At 41.9% G+C, this 24,528-nt stretch overlaps 1 protein-coding gene across 4 annotated transcripts in view; it reads right to left on the bottom strand.

Annotated features, from left to right (window-relative positions):
- LOC122552587 (collagen alpha-1(XII) chain-like) overlaps nt 1–24,528 on the bottom strand; it is a 264,538-nt gene that overhangs the window by 182,006 nt on the left and 58,004 nt on the right. For 3 of the 4 annotated variants that reach the window (XM_043695311.1, XM_043695313.1, XM_043695312.1), the window contains exons 13-22: nt 22,745–23,011; nt 21,264–21,456; nt 14,397–14,521; nt 8,330–8,479; nt 8,105–8,224; nt 6,377–6,541; nt 5,644–5,790; nt 3,041–3,180; nt 2,141–2,270; nt 881–1,026 (exon numbers count right to left, since the gene is read on the bottom strand). In XM_043695311.1, the coding sequence (XP_043551246.1) occupies nt 881–1,026; nt 2,141–2,270; nt 3,041–3,180; nt 5,644–5,790; nt 6,377–6,541; nt 8,105–8,224; nt 8,330–8,479; nt 14,397–14,521; nt 21,264–21,456; nt 22,745–23,011 (1,583 nt within the window). The remainder of the gene's footprint in view (nt 1–880; nt 1,027–2,140; nt 2,271–3,040; nt 3,181–5,643; nt 5,791–6,376; nt 6,542–8,104; nt 8,225–8,329; nt 8,480–14,396; nt 14,522–21,263; nt 21,457–22,744; nt 23,012–24,528) is intronic. The other variant, XM_043695315.1, reaches the window with a different exon arrangement.

Below are 24,528 nucleotides of genomic sequence, written 5' to 3' on the forward strand. Positions count from 1 at the left end.
GTTACTGATCCTAGCTTTATTCAAAATTGTTTGGTTTGTTAGCTGAATTTAAACTCCCTAAGTGCCAAGGTGGACTTGGGAGATGATGGTGTGGTGGTAATATCACCACTCTATAACTTAGAGACCCTTAGGTCATGAGTTCAAATCGTGCCACAGTAGTTTGTGGAAATCTAAATGCAACAACTCAATCGTCTGGCATTGGAATCTAGTGGCAATTATTAATTGTGTAATGTAATGTTGAGGATATACACAGAATGGCTCAGTGGTTAGTACTGCTGCCTCACAGGACCAGGCCATTTTGTATTTGAAACTGATAAAATAAATTGCCAAAAAGATGTTGCAATGCAGCTCCAGTTGTTTTATGCAAAGATAGAATTACAGTAGCCTAATTATTATGGAACGTGATCAGTAATCCTCACAAAGTAGTGAACTCCCAGTATGGTCGTTGGCAAATTGGAGTTTAATTTAAAACATGTCAATATTCATCAGAAGTCCAACTCTTTTAACAATGTCTCCAGGGAAATAACTGAGCTGAGTTTATTTGTGACTTCAGTCCCACCCATAAATGTGGTTGGGTTTTAGCTGCCTAGATGTGGGCTAGCAGTCTTCTTAGCTGTGCAAAGCCCCTGTGGTTGAGGAAGAATTTCCACCACAACCACCAGCTCCTCAGGGACAACTGGGAGATGAACAATAAGTACTGGTTTTGCCAATGACCCTAACCCTGAGAATGAATAATAAATTGCTTCTTTGTCTTCTCCACTCAGTCCACACACAAGCAAAATACAGATCACACAGAAGCTGGTTTGAGCTAATAATCAGGATGGAATTTGATTGGTAATGTCTGAAGGAGCCAGGGAAATTAAATCGTATTTTCCGATACCTCTTTCTGTACAGCTGGCTGACTGGCATTCATCGGTGTGTAGAGCAGCATATATCCCGAGGCACCACGAGCTGGCTCCCATCTGACATTCATCGTGGTCGGGGTAATATCGTAGACATTTAGATTTCTCACACCAGGAATGGGCACTGTCAAAAGAGAATTTAAAAATCATGAAGAAGTAATTGCTAAGAAAGCCGTTTGTCAACTCACAAAGTGATATCCTCTTATCTGACATCCAGCACCTTTCAGGTATCTTGAGATGGATTTTCTGACTAGCAAAAAGGAGCCTTGAAATTCCAAGTCACAATGGCACTGAGAGGAAGAGAATGAAAACCATTGCTGGGGAACCACTGTGTGAGTTTCAGAGTGAAGGACTTGCCCTGTCAGGGACAGCACACTAGATAGGGTAGGCAGATAATAGCTCTACCCTATGGTAGGGGAGTATAAAATTAGACGACATAGGTTTAAGGTCAGAGAGGTGAGACACAAAGGGTCCACGGGGCAATGTTTTTGCACAGAGGGTGGTGAATGTCTAGAATGGTCTGCCAGAGGTAGTGGTGAAAGCAAGTACAATTTCTTCATTTCAGAAGCATTTAAACAGATACATGGATGGGATAGGTCTGGATGGAAATGCGGGGGAGTCCTAATGGAAGGTTCCAACCTGAAATGTCAACTCCCCTGCTCCTCTGCTGTGCTTTTTCCAGCTCCACACTTTATCAACTCTGACTTTCTGGCATCTGCAGACCTCAATATCTCCAAGGAAGGATACAGACCAAATGCAGGCAAATGAAACTATTTAATTCTGAAAACTGGGCTGCATGAACAGGTTGCGCTGAAGGGCCTGTTTCAATGCTGTGGACCGCTCTGACTCTATGACTAGTTAGTTGCAGAGTAGAGCTCCCTCTGCAATGCCCCGGCAATGTACCTTAACTTGTACACTGAAGAACATAGCTAACTGTACGAGTTTTGCTCCCTGCATCACTGACGAGCATGCTGATACTGACTCAAAACAGAGCTAGAGAGGCACCAGAAAAATTGTGTGGCTGATCTCTTTGTTTAGGGAAATATGCCAGACAAGAAAGACCTGGAACGTTTTCACTACATCAACAGTTACAAATAGCTTGAAGCCAAGTTTCTGTGGATGTTCTGCCATTACAATCAAGCGATTTCAAACAAAACAATCAGAAAGGTTTGACAAACATTTTTTTGTTACATAGACCTCGTAATAAAGTAAAAGCAAGTAGATAATATCTGGCTCACGTGTGGTCTCTGTTCCCATAAGAGGTTCACTGACTTCTCCTTCCAGCAGTCCGTACACATTGACAACATATTCCGTGTCAGGCTGCAGGTTTCTCAATACTGTGGTCTTGGTTCTTCCATTTACTAACACCTGAAAGAGCACGTCGCCATCATCCAAATATGGCCATGAACTGGGACAGTAAAACAATGCAAGCAACAGGAGGAAGGCTGGATATGTGGTTCCGTACACAATCCGAAGTTTTGAATCTTTGATTCTGACCCATATTTATTGGTAAGTGAAATGGCAGCATGAAATTCCCTGTGTCTGCATTGGTTAAGAAGCCAGTTGACAGAAATGGCTTCATGCTTTTATTGGAAGAGTGGGAAGAGGGAGTTGACACAATTGCGTTCACTACTGCAGCCACACAGAGTGAGGGCAACCATAAAATCTCTGCCTCAGCTCTGAAAGAGGCTGCCTGTGCCTATCTGACACTGCATTCCCACTCCAGTTTGAGCCCACTCCAGACTTAATCATTGCAGGGTCCACAACGATCACAGCTGAAGTTTGGAAGTGCCCTGACTCGCGAGTAGCAATGTTAAAACAACTCTCTCTTATCCCTGTGAACTCAAGGAGACCACATATGTTTTGAATATACAGTTAGGTGACTTTTCTGTAACAGCATCCCCACAACACAGAGGCCACTGTTAGACAGCCCAGCTCAGCATGCTGGGTGTGGGGGCTGGACGGGGGGGGGGGGGCGGGGGGCGGGGGGGGGGGGTGCAGCAGGAGGAGGAATCAAATGCATAATAATAAATACATGTATATACTTACTAAACTTAGACCAATGTTTGACCTCTTAACAGCTCTCTCAATTTGATTTTATTGATATTTATACAACACTTGGGAAGCAGTTCACTAACCTCTTCAGGTTTCCCTCCAGCCACTGGTTGGTATTCCACCCTGTACCGATCAAAGTTTGAATCAGAGTGATCCCAAGTTACCCGGAAGGTGTGATGAGTCGCCTCAGAGGTAACCAGGTTTGTTGGAGGATTCAAGTCACCTACGACAGCAAATGTCAAGAGACAGCATGAGTAGATCCCTCTGGTACTCACTCTGCTAGCTTAGCACCCACTCATTTCTCATAGTCCCCAACCTGTCTGATGGACAATCCCGAGCTTCTTGCTAAAGTTCCTTCAGCTGCACCTCCCAAACTCTGCACTCTCCGACATCTGGAAAGTCAAGGGTAGCAGTTGCAAGAAAACACGATTATTTCCAAGTACTCCTCCAAGTTCCATGCTCCCTGAATTGGACATGTATTCTCATTCCTCCATTGTTGATAGATCAAATTCCTAGACCTCTCTATAACAGCACGAGGCAGCAATGTCACCAGCTGAACTGTAGAGGTTTCTGAAAATGGCCCGTCACCATTTCCTCAAGGGTAGTTAGGAAATGGATAGTAAATACTAGCTTCGTCATCAACACCCATGTCCAGAGAATGAATCTTAATTACAGGATCTACAATTAGGTAAATACAGATTTCCTACAACTAAAAATGCTCTAAATTGTTTAAATTCATTGAGTTGCTCAAAATAAACTTCTGGATTTACATATCTACATTATATTACCTGTTTATTTATATTGATGACATTACCACTTAACCATTTCCTCTTGAAATGTATGTACTATAATTTTCTACAACCCTTCTTATAGCACTGTACACAACTATTATGGTGCAGAAGGAGGCCATTCAGCCTATTGTGCCGGTACTGGTAGCATTGCAGCTGTACAATTTGTTCCCAATAATTACCTGGAGAAAGAGTATGATATTGATAGATCATTTTTTGGAGATGCCAGTGTTGGACTGGGATGTACAAAATTAAAAATCACACAACACCAGGTTGTGGTCCAACAGGTTTATTTGGAAGCACTGGCTTTCGGAGCGCTGCTCCTTCATCAGGTGGTTGTCAATTCGGAGCAGCGCTCCGAAAGCTAGTGCTTCCAAATAAACCTGTTGGACTATAACCTGGCGTTGTGTGATTTTTTAACTTGATAGATCATTTAGTGGTATTAAAAAGATTATTCATCCCAAATTTCTGGAGGTACATTTCATTTATGCTTTGTCACTTTGCTGCTCTCCCTTTGCAATTATTGAGGTGACTGACACCAACTCACAAATGTTCTCACACTGGGGCTCTGTTTTAATACCATGCACCATAGCCCACAATTAGTTTGCACAGCATAGCAGGCACACAGGCCCTTCATTTTTGCCACTATAATATTCATTCCATGCCCCTCCCACTTTCACAGAAACCAAAATTGCTCCACACCTGTAAGATCAGAAATCTACCCATATCCATTCTGAACATTTCCATGAGTTAAGCCCTAAACTAAGAAGGCTCAACAATTGATAATCTCCGTAATTTCACACATTCTGACACGATCAGTTTATAGTCCAGGGCTGAAGTCCAACTAACTGAAGGCAGGCCAAAAATTGGAATTTAGGCTGTATTATTGGGTATGGCTCAATGCAAAGGAATGTTGACATTGACTGTTTTGCCTCATTAGCCAGAATTTGCTATTTTAAACTTGATAGAGGCAGCAAGGTGATTAATTTGCTCGTGTGAAGTAAACATCGCTTCGGCCTAACACTGATTATTTTCCAGATCAATTTTCAACCAAAGGAGCAGCTATTGGCTTTCCATACCTGCTTCCCCTCTGCCTGTATCTGTCTCCTGCTTCCCAAAGAAATCTGCCAGTTCCACGTTCACACAGGCATGATGGAAGTATTCAGTCAGCACACTGCTATTTAACACGGGTAACCTAAGATGACCTGTTCCCTCTCAACACTTTAATGGTGTAAATTGTCATCAAATGTGAAAAAAAACCACATAATTTAACTGCTTGCTATTCTGTTGGGCCCATCAAGTCTGTACTGCCAAAGTTCCACTAAATCTACAATCGTCCCACTTTCCTGCACTGGGTCCATAGCCTCCAATGTTACAACAGTTCAAATGCTTATCCAAGTGCTTTATTAAGGTTGTGAGCTTCATATCTCAATTACTGTCCCAGGCAATGCACTCCAGGCTCCACCACCCTCTGGGTGAAAGTGGTTTTCTGCAATTGCCCTTTGAATCTCCAGCCTTTCTCTTTAAAGTTAAGCCCCCTTGTTATTATCCCTTCAACTTAGGGGAACAGTTGTTTTTTATTCACCCTGTCCATGTCCCTCATAAACCTATAGCCAAGGTAAGAATCCTAGTCCAAACCCTAACCACAGTACAGTCTTGACATTGTAAAACCACCCAACAGTAGGCAGCAGATTGAAACTTGATTGGTCCATTTTGACTGCTTGAATCGAAAGGGAATTATAAATACTTGCAAACCAAACCAATGGGGCAGTCAGATGAATTAGAAATCTCTTTCCAAGAGCTAGTACAGGAACAATGGGCTGAGTGGATTCTTTTGCTGCAATCTGATTCTCTGCACAGCGTTTGCTAAAATCAAGTTCTCGAACGATATTTCATACCTGGCCCCTTTACACTGTTACAGAGATTCGTGCTCAGGTCATCAACAATTTCAGTGAGTAAAGCAAAATCAGCCACGGTGTACACGTGAATGCTGTCTGGGTCAGTGGCAATCTGCTTCAATTCGGCTTCATCCGCATTCTTAATACCTAAGGAAGAACATCATACTTGATAACAGTGAGTACTCAAGAAAGTGGCACAGTCGTACAGTCACCAGACTAGCAATCCAATGCCCAGGCTATTGTTCTGCAGTATGGCTTCAGAGATGGTTTCCACAGCTCAGTGTTCAGAGCAGAATTGCATATCTAACTTAAACACTAAAGTTAACAAACTATGATTTTTACTACCTCTTCAAAGAATGCCATTGCAAAGTCACTTTATTAAAAGTAATACTGCAGGTATAACTATTATTGATACATATGGTAACAATGTGGTTATTACTGATCTAGCAATCCAGAAGATGCAAGCTTGGGTCCCACCAAAGACATTTGAGAAATCAAACTTAGTTTATTTGAAAAATAGGAAAAGACCTTTGGTATCAGCAAAAGTGTCAGCTTATCATAAAATGTCAAGTGGTTAGCTATACTTTAGAAAAGAATGTTAGACTTGAATGGTGATATCACCTTAGTTGCTTGAGCTTAGAGAATCTGCTGCTCTGCCCAAGTTATGTTCAATACCTTGACTGCCTTCGCTTCCTTCCAGTTTCCCACTCTGTTTCACACCATGCCAACTCACCAACAGCATACAGCTCCACTCCCATGTTGCGCAAAGTATCGGAGGGAATGCCAACATCATCTTGCGACTTGCCATCAGTGATGAGGACACCAATCTTACGTGCGTTCGGACGAGCACCAGCATCAGTATTAAAGTTGTTTTGCAATATGTGGTTGAGAGCCATGCCTGAGAATAACAGTGAGAAAATAAGGTAAAAACAGGCAACTTGCATCAATCATTGAAGGAGGGTTACTTGAGAAGTAAATTGAGAGTGGGAATTGGATGAAAGCTTTGGCAAAAGATGTTCTCTGCTCTGAGTTACGAGGTGAGAGAGATTAGAACATGGGTCCAGAAAAATGCAGCAATAGTCATTGGGAGAATTCACGGCTGCACAGACAGATCACCATCCTCACTTCAGAGTTAGAATGGTTAAACTTGTGCTATACTCTGGTCAGTCATTACAAGCTAAGGCTGCCAATATTGCTTTGGTGTGCACTGGCTCTGACAGTATGGCTCCCCCCTTATTGTACAGGTTGTATTTAGCATTGCAGCAAAGATATTCTGAACACATGACAAATCCCTGAGAAAGCACGTTCCAAACCCAGGACCACTGCCATCTAGAAGGACAAGGGCAGCAGATACATGGGAACACCAGTACCTGTAAGTTCCCCTCCCCTCACCATCCTGAGGTGAAAGTATATCACTGTCCCTTCAGTGTTGCTGGGTCAAAATTGTGGAACTCCCTCCCTAAAGACATTGTTGCACATGGACTGCAGTGATTCAAGAAGGCAGCTTTCCACCTACTCAAGGGCAACGATGGATGGGAAACAGATGCTGGCGCAGCCAGAGACACTACATCCCACAAGTGAATTTTTTAAAAGGTAAAGATCATGGGAAACCACCTGAGCTTGGAAGAATTGTAAGGTATAAGGAAGACAGTGTGGCAATCAAAAAGGACATAGAGAAGTTGGGGGTGTAGAAGGGAAGGTGGTAGATGAGGTTCATGCAGAGAAGTGTAAGGAGATGTACTTTGGTCAGAAAAACATGGAAAGATAAAATGAAATAGGGAGTTCACTTCCAAGTTGGGGAGGGCACATCAATTATCCGAATTTCGGATTCTCCAAACATGTCTCAGGGTCCTGTAAATGCTTCCTTTGTTTATGATCAGATCAGTAATCCAAACAATCAGTTATCCAAGCAATCTGTTATCCGAACAATCAGTTATCCGAACAATCAGTTATCCGAACAATCAGTTATCCGAACAATCAGTTATCCGAACAATTTGTTATCCGAACAATCCGAAATCCGAACAATCAGTTATCTTAACAAAATACTCCCCATCCGTCTCGTTCAAATAACTGAGGTTGTTCTGTGTATGTGTACAGATCTTTGAAGGTAGCAGAATAGGTAGAGAGAGCAGTGAGTAACACACAGTAGACTCATTTTTATTGCTAAGGGCTTTCAGTGGAAGAGCAAAAAGGTGATGTTCAACTTATTTAAGACATTTGGGAGACCTCAGCAGGAGTATTTTGTACAATCCTGGGCATCACATTATAGGAAGGACATGAATGCACTAGAGAGAGTGTCGAAGCAGTGATTCTGTGATAGCTAGTCTTCACTCATGACTGGTTCAAGTCACAATCAGCTACAAATCGGCTGTGATCTCACTGAAGGACAGCACAGTCTCAAAAGGCTGAATGGCCTGTGTTTCCACAAGATCATCCAGATCCACAGGGTAAAACAGCCTACCTGTCAAGGTGTTGCCCCCTTTGTAAGGTAGACCCGCTACAGCATCAAGTAAGCTCTTCTTGTCCCTGTGCTGATTAAGGTTCCATTCGGTCCTTGGGTCTCCGCTGTACTGGGCCAGACCTAAGGACATTCAGACAATCCAGTGAGCCATGTCAATTTATTTTGTTGCTTGAGGAAATGAAATAGCAAATTGACAGAATCAAGGAGGACTCTGCGAGAGCTCACCAAACTGTACTCTTCTGGGACCAATGTCGAAGACTTGAACCAGCTTGGAGATGAAATTTCTGATCTGTCGGAAATTAAGTCGCCCGATACTCCAAGATCCATCCACAAGCAGCACGATGTCAGCAGCTGCCCTAGTGGTACACTGCAGCCCTGTCACAGTGAAAAACAGTTACTAAGGAACAAACCTCCGGCGTAAACTTTTAACCTACTTCAGAAGAAGAAAAATGTGCACATTATGCAGCTGATACTATTATTCAGGAATGAAATGTATAAATCAACAAAACATAAAAGACAATTTGCATTAGAATATGGTTAAGCAATGCAAGAAAACCAGGGTGAAATTTGCTGGTATGCTCACCTTTGCAATTAACATCAAGAAATCTCTATTGACCTTGGGAATAAAATTGGAGTTATAATTGACATTGTTTTTGTGACAAGAGTTCAACGTATTTTTTGCCACTTCTGCCACACAATGCCATCACATATAAGTGTCACAATGATGCTATTTGTGACATTTCACATCGTTGTATCACTTATGTTTAAGCAGATCAGAAAATAAATCTTAGAGACTACTTTTTAAAGCTAAAACATATTGGACAGTGGTGAATTGGTACATGGTAATCCTAGCATAGGGCTACAGATGTTACCATTCTAAAAATAACATTCAATTTCAATTTTTGAATTGGAAATTGAAGTAATAAAGAATTATTTATGTGTTGTTCCAATTGGTAAAGCAGAGTGTCATGCAATACTACAAAACTATTCTAAAGCCATTGTCAAATATAATATTCCTCATTTACAGCACCCTAACTATAATCCCCAACTTGGATTACCATCTTCCTCACCAGTTCATTTTGAATAAGGAATATTAATTAGGTTAAATACTGTTTCCTTAATGCTGAAAGTCACCCAATGTTTTTGAAGGTTCTTCGAATTCAAAAACAAGCAGGCATTGTATCCGATTCCAAACCAAATGCTGTAAAAACACCAAAGTAAATAAAAGGGATGATACTGTCAGTCAAACACTCAATTCTAACAAATCCAACAGCAGGTAGGTTAGTATTGTCACATATAAGTGCTCATGATTTTGGTAAGAGAACACGCAGCACGAAAACAGTTCCTAGGTTTCACAATCTCAATAAACAAACTGAAGTATAGATCAACTCCCTTCAGCTTGAGGCACAAATCTGCAGAATTTGAGGATAATATATGAAGGATCGCATTGCAGAAACACCAAAGATGACAAGACACAGAGAAGGTTTGAGAGGAATTTTTATTTAAATGAATAAAGTGCTTGCGTATGTTCCAACAACATTTTTTTTTGCTGTTTTCGTGACAATCCACGCAATTGCTGGTTACATGACATTGCAATCCTCCCAGCCTTTGGCCTCATTTGTACCCTCTTGGAAATTTCAAAAAACATCCACTCCATCACTTCATAAGTTTCTTCTGTGCTCATGTACGATTCCTGCTTTCAATGGCTGGAATATTGTAAGCAGGTATATAGTGCTAGCTGCAAAATCAAAAGGGAACGGGAGTGGAGGAAGGTCGTCTTCTGCGTAAATGTCAAAATTGAAAATGTTACTGCTTCACAAAGGAATAAATAACCATTAATCAGAGTCTCTGATCCATGTGCAATTTATAGACTGTCCATGCTCATGACTGGGAAGAAAAAGAACAAATTTATATTTTAAAGCAGTAAAGGCACCTTAAAGTGTGTACAGAGAACTGAAAGCTGCAGTGGTACTTTAATCTCACTGATAGCTGCAGTGGTAAACTCTGCAACAGTTACAGCATACTTACTAATGTCCCATGCAAGCACTGAGTACACTCATTCTGCCTACTTCCATGTGTTACATCAATTAATTGAAAATAAACAGGTTAATGTCCAAATGTTAAGGAATCGGAGAAGACAGGAACAGGGAAAGATTCAACGCTTTGAAGGTCAAATATTCTTCTGTTCTGAGTGGGATTTCCAAGATCTATATTCAAATGAATCTATCATACTTAAATTATAGTTTTAATCATTAAGCCCCAAATCTGTTCATCTGTCAGAGACACTCTTCCAAAATTAAAAGCAAATGTCTGAAGTGGGATATTGTTTCTTTGGAATGTTTGCATATAGTAACATTTCAGTGTGAGGCGAATAGTTACATTTAATGGCAAGGAAACTGAAGGAGGGTTTAAGCTTTTGCAGTTTGTGGCTGAATGAGCTACCACGTTTTCCTGCCCAAAATATAAAAGCCTCACTGTTTGAAATGCCTGACATACATTGAGAATGTTTTCTCACCCTATTTGTATGAGAGTTTAAAAGACCATTGGCCTCATGAGTATCCTTTGGGATCACCTGCTGTTCAGTGCAGTATTGTGAGACCTTTTATTTGTTGCTGTATGTTTAGGATTGCAATGGGCAATTCTACTAAAGCAAAATAATTGCTGAAATACAACATGACGCAATGCCACTGCTATGAAATATTTGTAATATTATCTATGAGCATCACAGTTGGTGTGATCTGGTAGAATGTAATGAAGTTACTTTTTTAGCAGAGAGAAACAAGTGGTGATAAGTTTAAACTTTAAACTCAGGAAGGGGTGTAGGTTCAGAAGGAGAACCCTTGAAAGAACCCATGCTGTTGGCATCACTCTGCATTACAAACCGGCCATCCAGCCAACTGAGCTAACCAAATGCGACAGCATGGTTTGTGTGAATGTAATTTGACTTTGATACTCTGAGGCAATTAGTTTTAGCAACTAGTTTTGCAACTATCTTATTGCCACTTTAGAACTGTTGGGTCAACTGTTTAAATGCAGAATTGAGTCATTAAGTTAGATTTAGTGAAAACATTTATGCAGAAATTCACCTCTGCATAGACATTCACATCTGCATTGATAGAGTGCAGAGGGGAGATTCATATGAGGGCATTAAATGATCATAAGAGGACAAAATTGGAATCCCAGTCTGAGGAAATTCAATTCATATGCACACACTATGTTCTAGTTTTATTACTTTAATCTCACAAATGACAATTTGAGTTTTTTGGACTGATGGTGCTCGGGCACTCCCCCTGCAGGCAATACCAAGGGTGACAGCAGCACTCTGGTGATTAATGAAGGCGCAACTGAGCCCCCTTTTAAAGTGGTTTCCTGAGAGTTCGGCCATTAGCTGTATTTTCAGGACTTAACCCTTGCCCAAACCCTTCTTATCTCAGATTCCAGTGGGTGGTGAGTGAACATGTGCTGAAATTTCCCAGCAAATTGTTTATGCTAATGGAATATAAATAGATGGTTGAGCAGTAGGATTAAGATTGCAGGATTAGGACTTTGGAAGAATTGGGAAGGAAGATTAAGACAAGTATGAATGTGGATCAACTTTTACATTTTCTTAACATCCTCTTGAGCTGGAAATAGTCCTCAAAATAACATCAAGTCATTGTCATGCAATATGTTCATAAATAATAGAACATAAGCCTTAGAAGCATGTGTAGGCTATTCAGCCCTTCATGATTGCTCCTCCAAGGATGATCTCATGCTGTCAGCTCCACTTTCTATTCTGCCTCCCATAAGCCTTGATTCCTAAATCAAATAGAAATCTATCGAATCAGCCTTAACTAAATTCAAGGACTCATCATGGCTTTATGCGTGGGGAATCATGGCTCACAAAACTTGATTGTGATTTTTGAAGAAGTAACAAAGAGGATTGATGGGGGCAGAGTAGTAGATTCGGTGCTGGGTCCACTACTTTTTGTCATTTATATAAATGATTTGGATGTGATCATAAGAGGCATAGTTAGTAAGTTTGCAGATGACACCAAAGCTGGAGGTGTAGTGGACAGCGAAGAGGATTATCTTGGATTACAGATGTGCCAATGGGCTAAGAAGTGACAGATGGAGTTTAATTCAGATAAACGCGAGGTTCTGCATTTTGGGAAAGCAAATCATAGCAGGACTTATACACTTAATGGTAAGTTCCTCGGGATTGTTGCGAAACAAAGAAACCTTGGAATGCAGGTTCATAGCTCCTTGAAAGTGGAGTTGCAGGTCAATAGGATAGTGAAGAAGGTGTTTGGTGTGCTTTCCTTTATTGGTCAGAGTATTGAGTACAGGAGTTGGGAGGTCACACTGCTGCTGTACAGGACATTGGTTAGGCCACTGTTAGAACACTGCTTGCAATTCTGGTCTTCTTCCTATTGGAGAGATGTTGTGAAACTTGAAAGGGTTCAGAAAAGATTTACAAGCATTTTGCCAGGGTTGGAGGATTTGAACTATAGGGAGAGGTTGAACAGGCTGGGGCTGTTTTCCCTGGAGCGTCGGAGACTATGGGGTGACCTTTTAGACATTTACAAAATTATGAGGGGCATGGATAGGGTAAATAGACAAAGTCTTTTCCCTGGGGTCGGAGAATCCAGAACTAGAGGTCATAGGTTTAAGGTGAGAGGGGAAAGATATAAAAGAGACCTAAGGGACAACTATTTTACGCAGAGGGTGATACATGCATGGAATGAGCTGCCAGAGGAAGTTGTGGAGGCTAGTACAACTGCAACATTTAAAAGGCATTTGGATGGGTATATGAATAAGAAGGGTTTGGAGGGATATGGGCCGGGTGCTGGCAGGTGGGACTAGATTGGGTTGTGATATCTGGTCAGCATGGACGGGTTGGATCATAGGGTCTGTTTCTGTGCTATAAATCTCTATGACTTTATGACTCTATGACTCAGTCCGTACTGTTTTCTGGGGAAAACAGTGCTATACCTACTTACTAACTTGTTGCAAATTTGTGTACCCAAATTACCAGATCCTTCTGGACCACCAAATTCTGCAATCTTCCTCCATTAAACAATATACTACCAAAGTTCACCAGTTCCCACATTATACTCCATCTGCGATTTTGTTGCATATTCACTTGTCCAGTCCATATCCATTTTCAGACCCTCTAACACCCCTTACAATAACAAAGACCGAGAATGCAAATAATGCTCAGCAGGTCTGGGAGCATCTGTGGAGAGAGATACGGAGTTAATATTTCAAGTTCTGTTTGAGTCTCACTCAGAACATCTCTCCACAGATGCTGCCAGACCTGCTGAGTTTCTCCAGTCTTCTCTGTGTTTGCTTCCAACATCCGCAATACTTTACTTTTACTTGCTTACCGATCTTGGCTTCCTTGGCAAATTTAACTGCTGTGCTTTCAGTTTCCACATTCAAGTCATTGGTACAGATTGTAAATATTTGAGGTGCCAGCACTCTTACCTGTGGCATTCACATAATTGCAGCTTGCTAATCCAAAAAAAGATGTGAGTGTCATTACTGACTGCTTCCTATTCACTAACTGATAGTTAATTAATAAATCTTTTATCGATGTTCCCCTTTCTACCATAGCCTTTCATGGTAGCTTGTCAAATGACTTTTGGAAATCGATATGCAATGATCCATATCTAGTTCTTAAAAATTCTCCATTATCCATCTACCTTGCTACTTATCAAATTATCTATTTACAAAAAGAACTTTTAAAAAATTCCAATGTTAAATTCTTAAAAGATTTTGAGGTGATGTCAATTGAAAAATTTAAGCTGATATTGATAGTTTTTTTGTCAGGTATGGTTATTATGGAACCAATAGAGTTGAGATTCAGGTCAGCTGTGATATAATTTTATGGCAGATCAGATTTACAAGGGAGGTCTTGTGTTGCACTGGGTAGTGCCCTGACTCTCAGCTAGAAGCTCCAGGCTCGAGTCCCACTTGAGGATCTGATGGCCACTGATGGTATGTTTAGAACTTACCAGTGCATTGTGTATTAGTAAATCCTTCCAAGATGTCTAAGGGAGATTGAGAACAGTGTGTGGTCAGTGATACTTGACATATCTGACTTTCACCAGGGAAAACAAGCAATAAATCACTGACTTAAGCATGTGTTGTGTCTGCCCCATCCACCTCAAGGTGCAGGAGGTTTTCTAAGTCAGGTTTGGGTGACTGAACGGGCTCCTTATGTTCCCATTAGTGCCAATATCTAAGACGTCACTGATTTGGAGAGAAGCTTCATGTTAAGTCACTGATCAATCAGTAAACCCGTTACCTGGTGGTCCCAGAGGTTTCTCTAATGCTTCATCTGAGAGGGTTGTCTGTTCCTCCCCATACAGTGGCAAACTTTCTCCACCCTCAAACATTCCAGAAACAGCCACTTTATAGGTGGTGCCAGCTCTGGAAATAAAACACAATTTGACACAATCGTTCATATCAAAATGTTCATCTTGCAATCAAATTGATCACTTCATGATGAGAAAAACCTGTGTCCAGTTGTTAACAATTCCAAGAGGGTATGAGTAAAAAAAAATTGTTTACAAGGTAGTCACTCCCTCAACTGTATTCCCAATTTACTACAAAAAGAGAAATTGCTGGAGAAAGTCAACAGGTCTGACAACAGTTGTGGAGAGGCAAACAGAATTATTGTTTCGGAAACCAAAAGAGAAAATGCTGGAAAATCTCAGCAGGCCTGGCAGCATCTGTAAGGAGAGAAAAGAGCCGACGTTTCGAGTCTAACTGACCCTTTGTCAAAGCTGTTTCAGGTCTGGTGACTCTACTTCAGAACTCAGCATTTATCATCCTTCTGTACAGTCATTGCTGGTCTAAAACATTTCGAACATAGGATAGTGGAGCATAGGTTCTGGCCCTTCAGCCTACCATGCATATACCAACCAGATGTCATTCTAAACTAATCCTTTTTGCCTGCACATGATCCTTATCCCTCTATTCTCTGCTTGTTCATGCATCTGAGGAGAAAGTGAGGTCTGCAGATGCTGGAGATCAGAGCCGGAGATGTGTTGCTGGAAAAGCGCAGCAGGTCAGGCAGCAGACAGGCTGGGGGGGGGGGAAATGAGGAAACTGGTGAAATCCGAGTTCATCCCTTGTGGTTGGAGGGTTCCTAGCCGGAAGATGAGGCGTTCTTCCTCCAACCGTCGTTTTGTTGTGGTCTGACGATGGAGGAGTCCAAAGACCTGCATATCCTTGGTGGAGTGGGAGGGGGAATTGAAATGTTGAGCTACAGGGTGGTTGGGTTGGTTGGTCCGGGTGTCCCAGAGGTGTTCTCTGAAACGCTCCGCAAGTAGCCGGCCTGTCTCCCGAATTGAAATGTTGAGCTACAGGGTGGTTGGGTTGGTTGGTCCGGGTGTCCCAGAGGTGTTCTCTGAAACGCTCCGCAAGTAGCCGGCCTGTCAAGATGCCTCTTAAACATTGCTATTGTATCTGCATCTAATACCTCCCCTGGCAGTGAGTTCCAGCTAACTAACAGACTCTATATAAAAACAGCATATGCCTTGCATATCTCTTTTAAACTTTCCCCCTCTCATTTTGAACTTATGTCCCCTAGAGGTTGACATTCTATGCTTTGGAAAAGACTCTGACTATCTACCCTATCCATGCCTCTCATAATTTTATAGACTTCTAGTAGGTCACCCATCAGCTTCTGATGCTCGAGTGAAAACAATCTGAGTTTGTCTAACCTTTCCATACAGATAATACAATACAATCCACTCTCACATCCTGGTAGACCTCTTTTGGTCTTCTCCAAAGCCTCCACATTCTTCCTAAATGACCCAAAACTACCTCAATTTCTCTCACAGCAGCTTGGAATGAGTTTGGCGGGAGTACTTTAAGTGAGGTTTCCGACAAACCGCGCCCCCATCTCTTCTTCCTCTACCACCATTACATCTGCCTCCATCCCCTTTTATCTCTGATCTCTGCTTCCAGCTGCTCATAGGACTTCTCAGAGTTTGAGGGCATTTCACCAGAGCACTATTTAACAAACTTTACCTTGTGCCACACAGGGAGACACAGGGAAATGACTAGTCGGTGTGAATTTCGAAAGAATTAACTTAATGGAGGAGAGAGATATAGAAAGATTTAGGGAGAGAATTTCAGAGCTCGGTATTCAGAAAGCTGAAGGCATAAGTGCTAACAATCCAGTTACGAAACTTAGGGATGCACAAGCTGCCAGAACTGAAGAAGTGCAAATATCCTGGAGGTTGTACAAAGTTAAAAATCACACAACACCAGGTTATAGTCCAACAGGTTTAATTGGAAGCACGAGCTTTCGGAGCGCTGCTCCATTAGGTGGCCCACAACCACCTGGTGAAGGAGCGCCACTCTGAAAGCTAGTGTGCTTCCAATTAAACCTGTTGGACAATAACCTGGTGTTGTGTGATTTTTAACTTTGTTCACCCCAGTCCAAAACTGGCATCTCCAAATCCTGGAGGTTGAGGTGGGTGGGTTTGGTGCAGAGGGATGGTGAGGCTGGTGAAGGTTGAGGCCATTTGAACGCAACTATGAAAATGTTAAATCTGAGTCGCTGGCAGTTACATGGAGCAGTGAGAATAATGGCTATCAGTGAGAGGGGGGGTTTGGTATTTCTGTGGGTATTGAGAGCAGAAGATTGCAGGTTTGAGTCTGGATGTGACTGCTGTTGAAGTAACATTCAAGGCCATGGTTCTGGTGTGGGGCAGTGGAACTACTGTGTATTTTTGGCAGTGCAGACTTGATAGGCCAAAGAGTCCCTTCTGTACTGTGTGATTCAGAATTCCAGACGATCTCAGGAGGATGAAAAGTGCAGCCAGGAGAATGTTGGAATGGCGGAAGCTGGAAGTGACATGGTCATGGATGAAGCTTCAGCAGCAAATGACCTCAGGCAGGGGTAGAAAGGGGAACTTTGCGGAAGGAGGCGGGCAATTGTGGCACTGGACAGTGCGTGCAGTCTTGAACTCAGCTTAGGGTCAAATAGGAACAGATTGACAAAATGTAGAGCAAAAGGAATCATTCTGCCGGAACCAGATGGTTAGCAAAGCTTCAGCTGGAAGACAGGCTTTCCAGCGAGCTGTTTTATGTATGGAGAACATAACAACAATATGATAAAATATTCTACAGGCATTCTGTATGTGGCTGTTGTTAATAGCACTGAGTGCCTTTGATTGACAAACTATTCCAAATGGTTGCAATCAAAACAGCATTAAATAAATGTTTAAATATGATAACTCCCTCATGAGCATCAAAATTTGTTTCAGTCTTTACCTTCCCCACTCAAACTGGTAACATAGTTTAGCAAATATATGGAACACTGATATCTAATTGTACCAATGGGAGGTGACTCAACTCTAAAGAAATTTGAGTTAAAACAAAACTTAAAGGATGAAGCTAAAATAAATATGAAAACAGTGACATCATGGTCTAATGGAAAACAGATAAAGCAACCACCAAGCATTTTCTGCAGAATAAAAAGAGAGGGTAGTTATCAATGGTTATCGAGTGGGGATAAGTGGTCAACCAGTAATCATTTCTCTTGGCCCAGGGACCCTTGTGTTCAGGTGAAATGACAACCAAAAGCTGGCAGAAACACAATTCGGTCAACCAGAGTGTAATGAAAAGAAGATGTTTGCAGCAAAGAGAGTAATGCAAACCAGCCACCACATTTCCCAAACTGGGCTGTAATCATTCTTTCATCACTGTCACTCCTTCCAAGTCAGTAATGATGATTCTATTCGGTTTCAGTTCACTGCTGCTGTTTTATTATGAGTAAGAAGAGAAAAGAAACCATATTTTCAAAGTCTCTGATCTCACCAGGGCTCCCTGCCCTTTTGTGAGGTCAGGCAATGATCTCAATTACCCCACAATCAGAATACTTTCCAAGAATCAACACTGAAATCCCAAATTTGGGAATGTCACCTCTCCTTACTTTAGCTCATTCTCCCCTTCTACCCTCTTCCAAGTTCAGTGGACATCTGCCCTTGGCTCTTCACCCAGAATTCTTCATACAAATAACATTTAACACAGCAAATTACAAAAGGTTCAGCCTTTCTCCTTCCAATAGTACACATTTGGAAGAGCTTAAATGGCCGAACTTTAAAAACAAAAGATGCATAAAAATTTAGAGTTCTGCATGATTAAACAGGAGTCGCCTGAGACCTCTGACAATGCATAAATGAATCCTTAAACTTATTGAGGCAAATCAACACATCATTTCTCAGTAGCTTGTTTTTACTTCCATTTGAACCACCAATTTTCAAAACTTGGCCCATCAAGATTGGGCCATAAATCCAGCCATCAATGTACTACAAAGGGACAGATAGCAGAAACTCAGTAGGCAGACATCATCTCATGGATAGATCGATAGATTTACATGTGAACTAATAGATAAATGGCAGAGAGTTGTGGGCTGGAATGTATTCGCGAGGTTGAGGATGTTTAATAGGGAGGCAATGGACTGGTGGTACTATCACTGGATTATCAATTCAGAAACCCAGGTAATATTCTGGGGACCTGGGTTCATAATCCTGCCATGGTAGATGGTGGAATTTGAAATCAGGAATTAAGAGTGTAACGATGACCATGAGTTGATTGTTGGCGAAAAGGCCTATCTGACTCATTAATGTTCTTCTGGGTAGGAAACTGCCATTGTTACCTGGTCTGGTCTACATGTGACTCCAGACCCACAGCAATGTGGTTAACTCTTAAATGTCCTCTGGGGCAATTAGGGATGGTCAATAAACATTGCCCTAGTCAGAGACAACACTGTCCCATGAATTAATTTAAAAAAACTAAATGCAGTAGAGTATACCCAAAACTGAGTACCCCAGGATAGAGTACCTCCACTAGCAGACATGAGATAATTACATGGGTAACCTTCATTTTAAATATTTAGCTCCACAAACATGGAAACTATAAAAATAAAGTTAGACTGCCAGGGCATTCCCCTCTCGTCCCCAAAGTCTCAGTGTAAAAGCTTCAGAAATCTTAGAAGAACAGGGTAAACAGTATCCTATTTTTCCAGGAGTTGTGTTATTCTCCTGACAGAGACATGCAAGATGAGCAGGAGAATCCCAAAGGATTCCACATGGCTTCAAAATTGGGAATTCATTCCATTTCTGAGCTCTTAGTTAACAATTCCCAATCTTGAACCCCACTTAACCTGAAGATGGCACAAGCTGGAGTGGGAGCTAAAGTCTAAATTGGACCGAGACATACAATGGCTTACAGTGCAACTGGCTCCAGTTATTGTGTTTAACACTGAAATGAAGTTACAAAACTAAGTCAGGTAATGCATGGAGAAATCCTCCTGCATGGAGATGAGCATGAAACTTCAAACTTATTGGGATAAAACAGGACAGTCTCCCATTTGAATTTGAGTGCAAACATTTAGTTGGGAGTCCAAGGATGCTTGGAACCTATAGTGGGGTCCAACACTTGACATGAGCTAGTGCTCCCAACAATGTGCCCTGTGGAATATAGGACTGGCCACACCATCAACCCAACCAGCCCATTTTTCACCTCTCTGAGTCTTTCAGACATACCACTGGGCGGCAGGACGCAAAATTGAACCAAATAATCTAAACACAACATTAATTTAAGAGAAAATCCACAGTACAAGCCATTCCCACATCAAAATAATCAAACATTATTCTCAGATGCACTAGAATCAAGCCATCAAGGGAGTTGGTGGCATTATGGTAATGTTACTCAGCCAGTGATTCAGCCTGCCCCAATATTCTGGGGAATATGAGTTCATATCCCACCATGGCAAAATAGGAATTTGACAAAAATGTAAAATGGAAAAAGAAATTTATTCAACCTGTTCAGAGATGTTGTTATGACACACTTCTGTCATGGGTAGGACTTCATGGCTCTGAGGTAGGGACACCACCACTGAACTGCATGAGCCCAAATTTGGAATTAAACAGTAGCCATTTACCCAATGTTAGCTTTTGCTGCAACAAATGCCTTTAAGGAAGAAGATCTGCCGCCATCCTTACCCAGGCCCACAGCAAGGGAATTCACTCTGAAATAGCCAAACAAGTCATTCAGTTCTAGACCAATTACTGATGGACAATAAATGCTCAGCTAGCCAGCGATGATCACATTCACATGAATGTATTTTTAAAATAAGATAGGGCCTTATTAAAACAATGTATAGACACCCTGAGCATATGGTCCCTGTTACATCCTGGTGGAGGGACAGAGAGGAAACCAGTCTTCCTCACTGACATGCATCTTGATTACTTTCATCTATTTCTGGCAGGAAGCTACAACTTGTCATTGGTGACTGCTCTATAAAGTCAGTAAAATCAAAAGAGGGGATCTCAATATCATAATTCAAGCTCTTAACTAAACATATTTCCAGATTTTCTCTAGTAGATGGTAATTAGTCTATGAAGGACCACAGGCATCTTCCTGGAGGGGTATTACTGGCGGAATGAATTCTTCCTCATCTCAGTTCCAAAAGGTCATCCCTTTCCAAACAAAGAATGCGGGGAAGCCAGGAGCAATCTTCCATGATTAATAAGCTCAGGATTAAACTGGTTATGTTAGCATCATTCTAAAGTATACTCTAGCAAGAAGATATAGGAGCATAATTAGGCCATTCAGCCCATCAGGTCTGCTCCATTATTCGATCATAACTGATATGTTTTTCAACCCCATTCTCCTGCCTTTTCCACTTAGTTTTTGATCCCTTTACTAATCAAGAATTCATCTAGCTTAAACACACTCAATGACTTGACCTCCACAGTCTTCTGTGGCAACACATTCCACAGGGTGACGTGGTGGGTCAGTGGTTAGCACTGCAACCAGGGACCCAGGTTCAATCCCATCCTTGGGTGACTGTGTGGGCTTTCTCCTGGTGCTCCGATTTCCTCCAGTAGTCCAAGGAAATGCAGGTTCGATGAATTGGCCATGCTAAATTGCTCATAGTGTCCAGGATAGGTGGCTTAGTCATGGGAAATACAGGGATAGGGTGGCTACAGGTGGGGTGCTCTTCAGATGATCAGTGTGGACTGGATGGGCCAAATGACCTCTATGTGAACTGCATGGATTCTATGACATTCACCACCCTCTCGCTGAAGAAATTCCTCCTCCCCTCAGTTCTCAAGGATTATCTCTTTATAAACAACACTGTATTTACCTCAACTCTTCCAGTACCACGGTTGTATCATATGGCCCCAGTACCATTTCTCCCTGTTGTTCTTCTCTTCCCCTGGGATGGTAGATGACCTTATACCCTGTGACTTCCCCCGGGGAGGGGTCCCAGGTGACTCTGAAGCTCGTCCGGGCAGGTTCGGAAGTTTGTAAGTTTTGTGGAGGTTTGTATGGAGAGGCTGTTGAAGAGTGGGAAACGATCCAGTGTTAATGACAGGATGTCATCACAAACAGTACTGAATGCAACACATTAAAACAATTTACTAAATATCAGCATATTAAAATGCAGGCAGGAACAGAACAACACAACTCCCAGCGTGACCCGTATAGTTTTAATGTCTTGTCAACACAACACCAGCACTCCCCACCCATCTGGCAGCCTAGAGAATCTCCCGGGAGAGACAAAGAATCAAACATTAGGACAGGCCAAGCAATGTTGACAGGTCTGAAGTCAAGTAGTTAAGGGCCTTACAGATGGCCAGGAGAATTGAGGACAGTGATTTGTTCTCACTGCACTTCAACACAGAAACTGCTATTGGCGACGTCGGATGATGACGTTTAATTGAAGCAGTCATTGCCTATTGTCATGGAAAAGAAAAGGGGAGCAATTAACAAGTGCACAGCAAGATCTCACAAACAGCACTCTGGCAATCTGCATTTCTGTAACATTGACGAACAGATAAATATTGTCCAGGATATCGGCCAGGACATTCTTTGGAATAGTGCCATGGGATCTTCTACATCAAACTGAGAGGGCAGATTGAGCTACAGTTTAATGTCTCCTCGAATAGCATGTCCCTCATGGTAATGTCAGCCGGGTTGTGTGTTCAAAAGTGCTTGGACTGACACGAGAACACAAGTCTTTAATCGTACCATCACTCAATTGCCTCAATGCTGCTTTGTGAAGCAGATTTGTGCGAACAGTATGGGTTGGATGCCAAACAAGCTGAGGTTACAACGAAAGGCCCACCTTCCCAAATCCTGCCTTTATTTGAGGTGTGGTGACCCTCCGGTTCAACTCACCATCAATTGTCTCTCTCGAATGTGAAAGCTGTCCTCTGGGATAAAGTGGCACCAATTTCATACTGATATAAAGGTTAATTACTTCTCTCAGAGGGTTGTGAGTCTTTGAAACTTCTTCCCACAGAGAGCTATAGAGGGGGGGCAGAGTCCTTGTGCATACTTAAGGCTGAAACAGATAGATTTTTGATCAGCCGACACACCAAGAGTTATGGTAAATGGGCAGGAAAGTGGGTGTGAGGAATGTCAGATCAGCCATGATCTAAATTACTGGTGCAGCAGACCTGACGGGCTGAATGGCCTACTCCTAATTCTTATGGATTATGATGACTTTATCTTAAGACGTATAACTGGCAGAAATCTTAAAAATAAGACTTGCTGGTTGGGAATATCAATTCAGAAAGCTTTTATATCTCAGTTTAGGTGGTTCAGATACAACCATCTCACCTGTGGTTCCTTGTCCTGATCTTAATTTCCCTTCTGCTTTTCTGTACATTGGAATCACAGAGATATTGTACGTTGTTTGAGGACTGAGTCGCCTTAGGACAGTGGTGGTCACGTGAGAAGGAATCTTGGTTCCAATGGCCCTTCCTCCTGTGGCTGGTCGGTACGAGAGTCTGTAGTTCAGGACATTGCCTGGAGCTGGTAGCCACCTCACACGGAAACTGTTGACCGTTTCGTCTGATATGGTCAACATCTTAGCCTCTGGTGTAGCTGTTCAACAGTAGAAGAGAAAGATGTTGGAGTTGATTTTTTTTTTGACAAGTCAGTTTGGTTAACTTTTGAAGTGTAGGAATGGAGCCATAGAGGTCTGCAGTACAGAAAAAGGTCCTTTCATCCATCAAATCTGCACCAACCTAACCATTCTAATCTCCTTTCCCAGCACATGACCCATAACTTTGTATGGCTTGGCATCACAAGTACACATCTAAATACTTCTTAAATGTAACAAGGGTTTCTACCTCTACACCCTTACAGGCAGTGAGTTTCAGATTCCTACCATCCTCTGGGTTCAAGCACTTTCCCTCACACCTCCACTAAATCTTCTGCCCCTTCCTTAAACCTGTACCCCCTGGTTATTTATCCCTCTATCAAGGGGAAATATCTACCCAATCTATGCCCCTCATAATTTTAAACAATTCAATCATGTCCCCTCTTATTCTGCTCTGTGCCAAGAGAAACAATTCCAGCCTGTTCAATCTCTCTTCATAACTCAAACTATCCAGCCCAGACAACTTCCTGGTAAGTTATTTGTCAGAGCATTGATACAAGAGTTAAGACATCATGGGGCTGTACAAGAGACAGGTAAGGCCACTTTTGCAGTACGGCATACAATTTTGATAGCCCTGCTATGAAAGTATGTTATTAAACTGAAAAGTTTGCAAAAAAGATTTACCAGGATGTTACCAAGACTGGAGGGTTTGAGATATAAGGATAGACCGGCACTTTTTTCCATGGAGTGTAGGACGCTGAGGTGTGATCTTATCGAGGCCGACAAAATCATAAGGGGGATGGATAAGGTAAAAAGCTAAGGTCTTTGCCCTCTAGTTTTGGACTCCCCTACACCGGGAAATAGATTTAAGATGAGAGAAGAAAGATTAAAAAGGGACCCGAGGGACACCTTCTTCACACAGAGATGTGTGTGTGGAACGAGCTGCCGAGGAGATGCTAGAGGTGAGTACAATTACCATATTTAAAAGGCATCTGAATAGGTACATGGTTAGGAAAGGTTTAGAGGGGCAAAATGCAGGCAAATGATACTAGTTCAGTTTAGGAAAACTGGTTGGCATGGACGAGTTGTTCCGAAGCATCTGTTTCTGTGCTGTAAGACTCTATAAATCTCACCAATACTGGAAATGCAGGGAATTTAGAGAAAAGAGGCAAACAAACTACAAATAGTAAGCTCCCACAGACAATCACAACCAGGTCATCTACTTGCAATTTATTAGGTAAGGGATAAAGATTGACTAGGGTACTGGGGTATTTCCACTGCTCTTTCCCAACACAATGCTGCAGAAGCTTTTTACACTGTGCTTGACAGAGCACACTGAGTCTCTGCTGACATCAGAGCAGAGATGTAAAGCAGACAGCCAACTTGCTATCGCAGGTTTTATACAACCGCACAAATTAAGAATCTATTTAAGGTAAATGGATTGCTCTTATCTGCTGAGTAAGTTGATACAGTTAAGTATTAATCATCAAGAAAGTGGACACATCAGGGATGTTCTAAA

This window comes from Chiloscyllium plagiosum, chromosome 9 (assembly GCF_004010195.1).
Source record: "Chiloscyllium plagiosum isolate BGI_BamShark_2017 chromosome 9, ASM401019v2, whole genome shotgun sequence".
NCBI classification, from domain to species: Eukaryota; Metazoa; Chordata; class Chondrichthyes; order Orectolobiformes; family Hemiscylliidae; genus Chiloscyllium; species Chiloscyllium plagiosum.